This window comes from Vipera ursinii (genome assembly GCF_947247035.1).
Source record: "Vipera ursinii genome assembly, chromosome: 5".
NCBI classification, from domain to species: Eukaryota; Metazoa; Chordata; class Lepidosauria; order Squamata; family Viperidae; genus Vipera; species Vipera ursinii.
Window position 1 is genome coordinate 48,637,633 of NC_139518.1, and position 14,514 is coordinate 48,652,146.

A 14,514-nucleotide genomic window follows, 5' to 3' on the forward strand; every position below is an offset into this window, starting at 1 on the left:
TGCCAACCCAGCCATCACCCCACCAGCCTGTCTGGGCTCCATGCAACTGTCCAGGCATCTGTATTGCTCTCATTGGCCTGCTTGCACTCTTTAGCACCTACTTGCAATATCTGTTAACCTACAGCCTCTATGATCCATCACTTCTATGCACCCCCAGTCTCTTCCTGCTTAATGACCTTTACCTCTATGCACCCACACAGTCATCCACAGTCTCTTCCTGCTTAATGACCCTCACGATCCTGGGACAGTTACAACAGCAAATCGAGACTGTTAGGATTCCTGTCAGTAAGCAATGTGGTTATGTGACATTGTACTTTATGATTGCTTCCCTTAGCAGTAGTAATCCTAATCCCAATTTAAGGAATATCTATAGCATCTGAAAAAAAGAGAATGAAGGAGAACCAAAAGAACCATAAGAACATCAGGAAAGGGGTAAATCAGAAAGTGAGAGTGGAATTAGAATGAATAAGGACAAATGAATCAGAGGAAGAAAATTGATGGGGGCGAATAAATAAGGGAGAGGGGAGCTTATATGTTTTTTCCCCAGTCATCTTTGTAAATGGAGTTCTGTGTATCAATATACATTCTTTTCTCTATCTCAGTAACCATCTGGATGAGAGACAGATTAAAAGGGGGATATCAGGGGGTGATGAAGTTTGCATTCTCTAGTTGACTGTTCTATGGAACCCCACCTCAGCTTTGTAATCACATCCTTAGGTAAATTGTCTATTTCTGAACTTTCAATTATTTCTTTCTTGTACAATTGGTGAGTGATAACTGTCCATATTTATAACTGCAGCCATTTTGTAGATAGATGTGATCTATATTGCAACAGTAAAATTTTATCATGATGCAACACAACAACACTTTCAAAAGTTTAAAGGTACCATATCCCTGAAAATGTTGAGAATCTTGCATTTGGTCTGTATCAGACAAACTTCTTTGCTGTGCCCATTTTACATACTTACAGCAAAAACTGCACAGGCATTTTCTCAGAAAGGAGAATTCGATGAATTACTCTAGGAGTTTCAACATTAGTAAGATCTATGAAAAAGACACGGCCTTTTGGAGTTCCTACTGCAGCACTGTGAGAGGAGAGGCTACAAGCCATCGCAGTAACCTTGGAAATGAAGAAATGATAATGAATTTTTTCATGTGGATCCTTTGGGAAAAGGTATTTTATTTTCTCTTTCATGAATTTTTATTAGACCAACCTTAGTTTAAAGAAGGAGTGGGCAATTATTTTCCCCAAGAAACTACATGAGAAACTGGGACTGTTGTGGAAGGTTGATGGTGCAAAAAAGCATTTCATACAAAATAATAATCTGTACATAGTTTACATTCTTAGCACATATAATTCAAAACAATTTGCTATTTATTAATGTGAACAATGTAATTGTTTTCTGTAGGAATAAGACATTATTTTTTAAAAAATATTTAAGATATTTAAAAAGGAAAAATAGTATTTAATTTTAATACTGGTATATATTTACTTTAGCTTTCCATTTGGTTAATTGTATCGATGGCAGTATTCATATAGTAAGTCAGATCCAATACATTAAAACTCAAATTCCATTTGTACATACCACTGTATGTAAACACAGTGTGCTGATAAAACCGCCATTTTCCAGATCCCAAACTTGAATCTCTCCTGATTTTGCTACAGACTATAGTAAGGAGGAATAAAAATGTGGGAACATTAGGAAACAAAAGTATATTTCTATTATTTATGTATACATTTTATTAATTTATTTTGAAAAGATTTCCTAGTCCTTTCTTATTACCGTATATTTATTTTTTATTTATTTTATTTTGTAAAATTGATTGGCCAGTCATCTTACCATAGGGGAACTTTGGGCTGTTTACAATAAATAATAAAAGCAAGCACACTCATCACACCTAATTCATTTGTATCAAATGAAAGCAATCCACCAAAATAATTAAAGAAAGAATAAACTTAGAACAGATATACAACATCTTAAATACAATATACAGTATAGAAGCAGATTATTTTATACTATAGAATTTAATATTAAGTCGGTGAGTGACTTGGCACATGTGTTGTGCAATTTGTATATTTTATTTACATTGTACAAAACTGTTTGACTAATATCCATAATAAGTCTACTTTATGTTATCTGCCTCACAGTACTCCCATTAAGTAAAATTCACCAAGTTCACCTCAATTATTGCATCATGCTGATATCTATCCTTCACCTATTTTTTCCTCTGGTAAAAGTAGGGCCAAACTTTTCAGCCACTTATCAAGGTCTTAAGGGCAAAAAGAATAAAAGGGGATTGCTTGGATGTTTTTTTCTTATAAACACCTTTTTTCTGATTTTCATTTTTTCATTTTTTACCTTTCTTAATCACTAATTAAACCTCATCTTTTGAATTCTCACTTTAACCCTCATTTCAGTATAAAACTTAAGCGATAGCAAAAATATTAATCAAAGAAAACTGGGTTTTTTTACTTAATAAATATAAAATGATTGAAAAAGGGTTAAGGGGCAAAAATAATTTAACTTCTCATAATCATTCCTTCAGAAGGGTCATATTGTCCTTTCCTACCTTTGTAGTGTGTTTCCTCACACACTGCATGCACTTGAGCAAGTTTTTGAATTTTTGCATGTTTGTTTTCCTTCCTTGGGGTGAGATTTTTCTAAAGGATTTTTTTCCTTTTATCTTGATACTAGCTGATGGTTGTATAAGTTTGGAGCTCCTTTGCTATTCTATTTTAATATACAATATTATAGATATTATTTTCCTTGTGCAACAGCTGAACTGAACAAGACTAGCTTGCATCTGTTCATAATCCATGTGTGCTGAAGAAACAAGCCACTGATCTGTTTGTTAACCATCACTTGCCTTATTCAAATGAGCAGATTAGAAAGTTTGGGAAAATGAGTGGAATAAAAAAAATAAGCAACTAATACAGATATATTATTTCAAGCCTCATTTAGAAACTGCCATGGTGGGAGTATTCATCAAATGATATTGCAACATGATACTAAAAATTCTGATTATTTTTTCTTTTCTGCCATTTAATACAATGAAATTTTCTTACCAAGCAGTGTTTGTTGCCTGGAACAATAAAATCAGCTGCAAAGAACTGGCTCCTACTTGCATCTAGTAATGCAATAACATCTTCATTTGAATTTGGATTAAAGATGTAAAGTGATCCCTATTAATTAAAAATGATCCATGATGGAAAGATCAGAGAAAGCGTTCAGTACATATTCTTAATTATTTTAAGAAAATATACATATCTCATTTTGCCAGTTGTGGCTGAACTCAGGATGAAAGCATATATCATATTAATTTTCTTACGTATGCCTGTTTGAAAACTGCCGCTACTACATTTTTAATGTCATCATCTCCACCCAAATGTTTACATTTTTAAGGTAATTTTAATGTTTTGCATTAAAATCCACTAGAATGAAAAATATTCTATTGCTTAAAACACTTCCAAAAGGGATCCAAAATGATCAAAATAAGTGTTATGAGACAAACCTAGTCTGATTTTTTTTGAGCATCATGCAAATGTGAAGTCTAAACATGTACTTTTATATATCTGTTGTATGTTTAAAATAATCTGGAGATATTCATATAACAGAATAGTCTAAAAATATTGAAAAGTACAGATCCACCCATCCAACCAGTCCAATCCTGGCTAGATGTCAAAATTGGAATGCCCACGCAGTTGTTTCACTGGGAAATTTGGAAGGGGGTTTCAACTTTTTAAGCATTTATATTGTCTCACATAGAATGATTTCTTATGAAATGTTTAATCTGAAACAAACAAAAGCCCTTTCACTACAAGGTAACAGTATAAGAAAATAAATGGTACAACAAAAACATTAAGAGTAAAATAATTCAATTAGAATTATTATTCTTATAGTCCTTAATTTTATTAGACCTTCATCCCACTAGTAACGAATCAGCCTGATCTTAGGCTAGTTTGCTTGTGAACTGAATAGATCCATCCCTCATTTGACAGCAATCATTTGCATTCACTGACAGCATACAAGCGATTGCTTGTATTCTTTATTGTATTCACATTAAATTATGTTATGCTTGATATTGATACATGAAAAAAATTATATAATAAATACATATTTAACTAGGAATCTCATATAACAAGATGTTTGCCTGGTACAAACTACCTTTTCTGTTTCTACTAGTAGGTAAATGTAATCAGGGGAGAAGAAAAGAGTTGTTATTGGCTCTTCAATTTCGAAGCAATCTTCTGCTTGATAGCTTGTGCCCTTGATTTTGTAAAGGCGAACAAAACCATCCTAGGGGAAAATGCACACATACATCATAAACAGCATGATTCCTACCAACTTTCCCAACCATCCCTCCCCCTCAAAAAAAACCCTAGTTACAACACTGTGTTGTTTGAAAATTATTTTGTATGGATATCAGAGAATATTTGAAAGCAAACTATACTGACACTGGAAATCCTTAAGTGAATCTGTCAGCTCTCTTTTACTTTCTAGAGTGCATGGATGAAAAGGAACATGTGAAATTGGGTTATAATTGTGGCAAAAGTTATGAGATTTAAAGTCTTCCTTCATTTTTTTTTATTTAAATTATTACTCCCAACACCCAAGATTACAAATTGTATATAGGTGAAAATAAATTTAGGGGTAACTTATACAGGAAACATCTCTTAAAGTAGTACCGTAATTGTTATTTGCTTTGCACAACAATTATAAATTCGATTACAATTTATTCCTCACCCTATACCTATTTTGTATAAAACGAAATTCATTGTATATCCAAATATATGCAGTATATATTTAGATAAATATAAGTACAGAAAACTAGCTCCTTTGCATTAATAAGCCTCTCTGCCACATTTTGTGGAAACAGTCTTATTACTTCATTTTCATTTGTCTCTCATTTTAACATCTAGAAACTGGATATAAACCTTGTTATAAAAATAAGCCCTTTCCCTATTTTAGTGGCTTATTACATTATTAAATTGTTATTACATCACAATTTACCTCACATTCATTTATAGAACTTTCTACATGTGGTTACCTTTTACACAGAACTTCATTTTCTGCTTTTATGTGATCACAGTATAAAATTCAGTATCCTGATAATTTCTTTTTTCATTATAAACTTTTAGCTAGTTCCTAGCTCCTAAAAAACAATGAAGCCTAAGTTAACTAGTTGATGTACAGAAAGCACCTGTTGCAATGTGTGAATAATACCAGTAACCTAGTGTAAAATGGTAATCAAGTAAGTCTCAAGCTTCAATCATGGGGTTCAGTAGTAATTCTTCTTCTGACACTTCTCTCAATTACCTGGTTTGACCTGCCAGAAATGTCTCAAATATGGTTTGACTAAACTAGAATCTTCAGTACAGAGAAGGAGAAAAAATATATACATAAAGTTGATTGATGGCATAAGTTCAAAGACTTTTAAGAAGTGAGGGGTTTTTCCTCCTGTCTTTCCAGATTAACAGATACTTGGTGCAGCACTAAACTGAACAACAGATCTGGGAAAAGCTGGTTTCTACCTTTCCAACTTCTATCCTTTGGCAAGTGAAATATACAGTAAATCTGGTTCCTTCAATAGGATCTCCTCTAAGAACTTAACAAGCCAATCATTCTTAGTCTCAATCTCTTATTGGTGATAATAACTATTTTGCAGCCATGTTATAATATAAATAATACATGTGAAGATATCTGTACCTTAAAGCATTTATAAATTATTTAAGTACTATTACTATTATAACAGAAGCTAGGTAAATATTGTAATAATAATAGATCTTCTGCACATCTCTGCATACTTATTGTTCCTAAAACTTGTAGAAGGGGGTGACAGATAAATATGTACTGAAAATGTATATTTAATCAATTTGCATGTTTAGATAATCCACAGAATTCATCGGTTACTAACTCAACATTTGTATTCCCAAAAATATTTTTAAAGCAAAGTTGTCGTTATTGACTCTTCATTTACAGCTATTTGTTCGCTTGTTCCTAAACATTGCCTGTATCACGTCACATACTGAAAGGACATGAGGATATATAATAAGATTTTGTGGTAAAAAGAATATAATCCTGAAAGTATAAATATGATTATCTGGTATCTCCAGCAGTACCTAATGAGCAATTAGAGGAAAAATAGTTCTTAATTTTTACAACATTGTTGTTCTCTTTATTGACTGTCTCTAGAATTATGGGATGGGTTATGAAAAAACATTTCATTCTGAAATGTTGGTAGCTGAGATTTAATTTAATTTAATTTTAGCAGTGAAACCTTGTAGGGCTCAACAGAACAGGGACTTACAGTTCCAGCTGCATACAGTCCATCCTTATGAAGTGCCATAGCAAGTAGGATCACATTTTGAGATTCCTTCCTTGGCTCATCTACAGAAAGTATTAATAAAACATGAGCTTTTTAAATATATACATCGAGTATGTATGTGTGTACAGTATGCGTGTGTGTGTGTGTGTGTGCACGCGCAAATGTTTTCTGTAAAGTCATTTAGTATTAAAAAATAAATACCTTCCATTTTCCTAGAACTGTGTGACAGTGATCGAAACGTTGTCCGTTTTTGCGCTGGAAAGGAAATGAGTAAAAAAACCCTAATAACTAAATATCAGTTGCAGCTTATTTAGCTCATATTGAAGTATATTAGAACCAGTTGCCATTAAAACAGGAAAAAAATACACTATCATTATTTATGTTAATAAAGTGAATTAATGCATATAGTATAAATCTAAATTAGAACTCTATGGACCCTGCTCAGAGATGTGGTTTGTCTACCATTCCTGGTCTGAATGTAACTTGGTATTTTTTCAGTTATATATTTCCTGTAGCATTAATGGGTCTAACATCCTTATTAGGGTTTTTTTTAAGTCATAACATATGTCTTTTGGAAGTGGCTTTTAATTGTTGCTTTGATGGCCTATTTATATATTTTATTCTCTTTCTCTCCCCCACCCCCACCCCCCCACATGGAAAGGGAACCCTGTAGTTTTTCTGAAGCCTGTATTCCTAATTATAGAAATAGCAACTGTTAAAATTAACTCTCCTTAAGAGGTTGTCCTTGGATTTAGATGTTTCTGATAAATTCAATAATAATAATGCAACGTAATTAATCTAAAGGTTATATAGTACAGTAAATTCTTTGGAAATTTAATAATATTTACTATGAACATTTTAAGTTTTCATATTTCAAAGCTACTGATAATTTCACAGTTTTTCTCATTAAGAAACCTAATGCATTTTTTGTGGCAATGAAGTAGTACTACTACAGTATTGAATTGGCAACATGAATCAGTTGCATTTCAGAGGATGCAGTTTAACTACTCCTTCCAGTGAAACAGACAATTTCAATTCATCAGAAAGGCAATGGTAGGGAATTAATCTTTCTAATGTTTTTGAATAGTCATTTCTTTTTAAAAAAAATATTCAGCAAATCAGTTATGATTGTGACGTGTGTTTTTTAGGTAGAATTCTCATTTTTTTACAACTCTAGTTTTTTAGTGCATGGCACAATTTCATTAGGATTAACTGTTCCCCGAAAAATAATTATTTGAGGACTATAAAGAGAAATAGCATCCTTCCCTCTTTTGCCTGAATCCCAATGAATCAGAAAAAAGATGTTTCTCACCAATAGCATCTGGAGAAAGTATTTGAGTGAGAAGAACAGCCCTGTATGTGTCTGCACCTATTTTCAAGAAATATCCTTCTTCACAGCCCAGATACAGCTCAGAATCTGGAGTCCAGCAATGGACAGTAGGGTGGACATAAGGTTGAATATCATCTTTAGGCTATCATTACAAATGAAGAAGTTTCAGTTACAAAAGAATTAAGAATATACAAAACATAAACTATATATCCATAAAGTTTTACTATTTAATTTATAATATGGCATATATAATACACATGTTTTTATCAGAAGGATTATTCATCCTTTATATAAATTATTATATACACTCTAGATAGTGTACTCTTATATATGCTTAAGTTAGGCTTAATGGCCTAGAACTGCAGATCTGAAGAGAAGCCATTTTTTTTATTCCAGAAAGTCCCTATTAAGAGCTTTAATTAACATCTGGCATTTGAAAGAGAAACAGCAGCTGAATGTGCAACCAGTATCTTATTCGCTATTCCCAACGCTTGTTAGGCGACGTTTTTAACAAAGATAACAATTATTATGCAAAAATTATGATACTTCATTGAAAGCTTAATGAATGGTTGCCCTAGGTTAGTTCCCATTAAACTCCATTGCTAATCTTGTGCTTTGAGATGTATAGGGTGGAGTTTATGAGTTTATCCCTCAAGCCTGTTAACAAAGTCTACATTCTATTTATTTTTTTAAAAAAATATTGTGCTGATTATATCATACTCTTACTTTTAATTTCTATTTTCCTTGCTATTTTCCCCATGTATCTTGAATATTTAGAAAACAATTACTGTCAATTTGGTTATGAAAACAGAAGTCCATATAAACAAAACATAGAGAGATTAGCAAGAGGGGAGTTTAGTTATTATTAAGGCCTGGTCCACAAACTTAATTAAATCATTTGCTTAGCATGAGTTATTGATAGGTTCATACATTATTGTATCCTAGGTCTCTCGGTTCATCCAACATGCTGAAGGTAATGACTTTCTCAAGTTGAGCTAGACTCCTCTTACTTGACAGACAAGCCTATACAGTTTTATTGAACATAATATAAGTTTGTTGTTGATTTATTTTAGGATTTTTTTTTCAATTTCTCAATAAAGATCTCAGCTCTGAAATTTCCTGACAAGTCCTCATCTAAATATTATCCAGTTCAACAAGCTTTATAAAAGCTCAGCCAAGGTCTGTAGGTGGTGACACTTAATATGACCCAAATGCAAAGCCACAACAAAACTTTAACAAGTTATTATAATGAATGACTTTGACATTCTGTGCTTGGATATATTTGCTACATATTACTTATTTAGCTTGTTTTTTTTATGAACCATCAGTCTCACAAATGAGACTCACAAATGGACAGCTGACGTTAAAAAAATACATTTCTCAACTAAAACCCAAAAGCGCTTGTGAAAGCACTTTTTCCTCTTAAAGTACTGCATTTACAGAGCATTGTGATTTACGTTATTATGCTCTAGAGTCTAAAATGTTAAAAATCTCAGACAGCCATCACAAATGAATTATGTAATGCAGCAAAGAAAATGTCATAAATGTCTTTACTGTAGTCTCACATCAGTACAAGAAACACATTCATAAATAATCCATAACCTCCTACAATTAAATTAATATAATACCTAAAATTACAAAAAATATACACATATAGCAGGAGCTTGAGATATAAAGGTATGGGTATGCCCACACAAAAAACACTCTTTCATTTTAATGCATTCTAATTTTAATTTTTAAAAATAAAAATTAAATAAAAATTCAATTTCTTTAAATTTAATTAAAAAATAAATTTAAAAAAATCTAGTTTTGATTTTTTTAAAGATAATTATATATCATAATGTGTTAATCTCTATGGTTCTTAACTAACAAGCAGTGATTTCTAATCATAAGAAGCAATACTGAGAATAAAACTAACCTTAAATGTTTCAGCCTCGTCTCCTGTCAAGTCAGCAATGGCTGAATTGGGTAGAACAGGACCAAAATAAGGATCACTGACATTGGGATGGGAAAAGAAGCTGTTTTCCTCATCTGTTAAGGATCCATCTTCAATAGGAAGTTTGACAGGCCTGAAACAGTATGGAAAATAACTTGGAAGAATGATTCTTTAAATATGAATTAAAAACAATCACCTTATTTATAAAGTATATTTTATAATATGTGAACTATACTTATACTGTGTAATCTATAATAAAACATATAGTGTATATTTCATACTGTATATTCTACTATGAGACATGGACTAGACCAGGGGTCGGCAACCTAAAAAAGAAAAAGAGCCACTGGGAACCGGTTCCATCACAAATTAAAAAAAGAGGGAGCCGCGTGCGTGTGTCCATGCACGCGCATGCGCAAAAAGGTTTTTTGTGCATGCGCGGACGCACGCGGCTGCCATTTTTTTAAAAATGAGATGGAACCGGTTCCCGGTTGCCCGACGGCGACGGCCCGTCTGCAAAGCTGCCGCTTTCGGCAGCTTTGCAGACGGGCCGTGGCAGCTTCCTCAAAGAGCGGCGCCCCTGCCCATTCCGAGAGGTGCGCGCGCACCTCTCCGAACGACCGGAGGTGCGCGCGTACCTCCGCGCGAAGGGGCAGCGGTGCCGCTCTTTGAGGAAGCTGCCGCGGCCCATCTGCTAAGCTGCCGCTTTCGGCAGCTTCACAGACGAGCCGCGGCAGCTTCCTGAAAGAGCGGCACCGCTGCCCATTCGCACGGAGGTACGCGCGCACCTCTCCAAAGGTTTGGGGAGGTGCGCGCGCACCTCCGCCCATTCGGGGAGGTGCGCGTGCACCTCTCCAAACGGGCGGTGCCACTCTCCATTTGGAGAGGTGCGCGCGCACCACTGCCCGTTGGAAGAGGTGCGCGCGCACCGGGCGGCTGGGAGCCGCAAGAGACGGCTCAAAGAGCCGCATGCGGCTCCGGAGCCGCAGGTTGCCGACCTGTGGACTAGACCATGGGTGTCAAACTTGCCAGGTCACGTGACATGTCGTGACGTATGGTGACTTTTTTTGCATTGCTGGAGCTGGTATGGATGTGGCCTCCAAATGATGCAACCAGACCGCAGGCTGGCAGTTTGACATCCTTGGACTAGACAGTTGCTCTCCACAAACTACAGACCCTAGTCAGAGAACTTTTTCTATTTTTTCTAGCATATCCTTGTTGTGTCTGACATAAAAATCATAATAATACTTACTTTGAAATCAAGATGTGCTCTTTGTTATTCCTTTCAATACTCCAAAGGGTAACAGAGGCTCCATTAAATAAACATAACTGATGCCAATTCATAGGATTAAAACTCATTGCAGTTATTTCTATCTCAGGTTGTGACTTACTACATAATAAGAGTTTGTTCTGCCAGTCCCTAATTAAAAGTGAAAGAAAGTAATTTTTTTATTTGTTGTATTTGCAAAAGTATTCTGTCAATATAGATTTTATCTCCAAAATTCCAGAAGCTATTCTAATGGTCAAAATATCAATATATAAATAAAAGAAAAAGCAAAACTATTCAGATCTGCATTTTGCAATATAATATTAGTTAATATAACATTGCAATATTATTAATAATATCAATTAAAAGAATGAAATAAAACAAATGAAGGTTCAACATCCCTGCTGCACCATTTTAGGTCCCTTTGAAAAAATTATCAGGCAAGTATATTAATAAATAATCTCAGCCAATTTATTCAGAACTATGGCAGGAAAGACAGTCAGTTGTAATCTGTCTTTTCTTAACTGTTATTTTCTACAGTGTGTCCAGGTTGGTACAACATGGTACACTAAAACATTAATGATTTTTGGGAACATTACAAATCTGCTTAGTTTATTGTACAGATGATGATGGAACACAGTAACTGCATTTATTTATTTAAATGATTTATAGAGCTACCCATCTACACAGCAGTAACTCTGGGCAGGTTTACAAAGATTAAAACCAGCCAGATTAAGCCAGCCAGAATTGATGGGAATTGAGTGGCATATAAATTTAATAAATAAATTTGATCCAATTAAAATAACACAATAATTAATAAGCATTTATGTGACTATAGAAATCTGCTTAAAAATTATGATTGTGTTATAACATTATCATGCAATCATGCATCAAGTTATTTGCCTTTCCAATGTTCATTTCCAAACCCATTGTATGATCATAAGTGATATAGTGAGGGGAAAAAACAATTTTTAGTTGACAATGGATAAAAAGTTATTGGTTAGATTTAAGTCTTTTTCTTGAACTTAGACTAATATGACAAATGTTTGTCAGGTTTAAGAGCAATTTGAAAACAATCATTTAGATAAAATATGCTAGGGGGAAAAATGCATCTCAAGCTTTAAACATAATATTTCCACTCTTCTTCCATTTGGGAATAAATAAACTAAGTAGGAACTTACTGAAGACAAAAGAGTTATCTTTGAATCTGAATCCTAACTTTTTGCTAACAGATTTGGAACTAGAACCATCTTCAGACTCTGATTTGTAAGAATCTAGATTTCAACATAATCTAAAGCTTTTCCTGGTAAGTTTCTGGTTAGTGTAAATCACTTCACTTGCAAAAAAAGCCAAGCAGGAAGATTTGCAAATAAGCACACTAATTCATGAATACAGCAGATAGAGAATTCTGATCCAGAAATTGTGTGAATGCAATTCTGACCCACTTGTCCCTAAGAAAATATGCGATCAACACTTACCATATTGAAAGACAAAACTCAGGGAGCGACGAATAACTGGCCAGATAGGGACCTGTGTGACTGAATGCAAGCAACGAATAGTCTAGGCTGGCTTGCCCTAAAAGTTAAAAGTAGCACAGACTTAAAAGCCTATTAAAACAGCTTTATTTAATATTTTAACGTAGTTTTTTAAATTTAAGTTAAATAGATTTAAAAATTTGCAAGTCCATAATACATGTTATAAGCTGAATGTGTTATTCCAATATTATATTATTATTACTTTATTCCTGCTTGGCACAGTGTGATGATATATGAGTAATATCTGACTTAAACTCATTAAAACTGTTTTGGCACCATGTAACATGCTTTTTTTAACCCCTCAAATCAGAATTTTAGAAGGCTCTTAAAAGGCAGCCCCATATTGAGATTTAAGGTGCTGGTACTTACCTTTAAAGCCCTACATGGCTTAGGCCCAGGATACTTGCAGGACCATCTGCTGCCGGGAACGACTTCCCATCGCCCAGTGCGCTCACACAGAGAAGGCCTCCTCAGGGTACCGTCGGCTAGACAATGTCGGCTGGCGACCCCCAGGGGGAGGGCCTTCTCTGTGGGAGCGCCAGCCCTATGGAACCAGCTCCCCCCTGAGCTTCGGATGGCCCCAGATCTCCAGTCCTTTCGCTGCGGCCTCAAAACACTTTTTCCACCTGGCTGACCTGGACTGACAGGGATTTTAATTATGTTTTTAATTTTTAACTGTAATTTTTAACTTATTTTAATTTTAATTTATTCTACAGGGGCCATTAATTTAATTTTCTTTTAACTTCTGTATTATTGTATGTTATTGTTGTTAGCTGCCCTGAGTCCTTCGGGAGATAGGGCGGCATATAAGTCCCAATAATAAATAAATAAATAAATAAATAAATAAATAAATAAATAAATAAATAAATAATAAATAAAAAATAAATATGCCATATAGACTTTTCCAAACCTTATTTCCAATGCTTAAATTTAATCCTCCATTTTTACCAGCAATTACTAGTTTTTTTGTCTCACTTGCCATTCTTTACAAAATTCATATATCATACATTATTCTTTGACATATTTTATGACTATCGTAGATAGCACCATCCAACCTAAGGAGCCCTGCACTCACACTTTACCTCCATTCACTTTATTATGTCTATGGTGTCCTTTGGTTTTTGTAGTAAATTACAGGAGTGGTTTAATGTTGCCTTTTCCTGCATAGTATGAAATGTCTTTGCTGTTGTCACTGAATGGATCATCTACCTTCAGCATCTTTCTATATATCGGTACTGCCTGACATAAATGCCTGCTTGCTTTAGCTGGGCAACTGGAAATGACCTTTACACCTAGGGCAATCCTACTGGGTGTATATATTTTGGCACATATACCTGTATTCTTTTCTCATCTCTCCCAGGAACATTCTGCTGTCATGAGAGCATGACATGCATGGAGATAATAAAGGACATAGAAGTATAAATGTTTGATTTTTATTTAACTGAATGCTGCCATAAGTATATGAAATAATGCTGTATATAAAAGTGCCCTCACACCCACCTTTTAATTTTGCTATTTTCTTTAATCCTGGAAAATTGTGAACATAGATTCTAGGATTCAACTGCCGATCAGAAAAAGCAACAATATTCTGACTTGCATTCACTGCAAAGGCTCCAATACTTCCAAACCGACACTGCAAGAATGACCTCTCTCGTGTTTCCATGTTAATAAAGAGGATGTAATTGCCGCAAGGATAACAAACAGTCCTGTTGTTGATAAATCCAACTTTCTTATTGGTGAATCCTTGTACCCACCTTAGGGAAAAAATATATATTTTAAGTGAAATTGGATTATTTTTAATTATAGATGACTAATCTCACACATTAAGGTGCTTCCTAGTAGGGGTTGTGTGCCCTCAGGTCAGTTTTTACTCTTTATAACCTAGGTTAGTCCGTGGTTTTCCTGGCAAGGTTTTCCAGAAGAGGTTTGCCACTGCTTTCTTCCCACCTGGTTTTGTGCCAAACAAAGGACAAAAACTCAGTCTTCTGGTTTCTAACCTGGTGCTTTAACCAAGAACCCAGACTGATTCTTTTTGAGCAGGTAGGTGGTAGCTATCTAAATTATCAAGCTGCTACTCCACAATGCAACAAGTATGAAAAGATATGAAACTCAAGATATG

At 34.4% G+C, this 14,514-nt stretch overlaps 1 protein-coding gene across 1 annotated transcript in view; it reads right to left on the minus strand.

Moving 5' to 3' along the window:
• CFAP43 (cilia and flagella associated protein 43) overlaps window positions 1–14,514 on the minus strand; it is a gene marked incomplete at its 5' end in the record, with an annotated part of 63,916 nt that overhangs the window by 44,439 nt on the left and 4,963 nt on the right. The window contains 11 exon segments of the mRNA XM_083363294.1: window positions 969–1,120; window positions 1,587–1,667; window positions 3,068–3,184; window positions 4,167–4,298; window positions 6,310–6,389; window positions 6,529–6,582; window positions 7,640–7,799; window positions 9,576–9,726; window positions 10,846–11,013; window positions 12,339–12,435; window positions 13,896–14,149. Coding sequence (XP_083219420.1) covers window positions 969–1,120; window positions 1,587–1,667; window positions 3,068–3,184; window positions 4,167–4,298; window positions 6,310–6,389; window positions 6,529–6,582; window positions 7,640–7,799; window positions 9,576–9,726; window positions 10,846–11,013; window positions 12,339–12,435; window positions 13,896–14,149 — 1,446 coding nt within the window.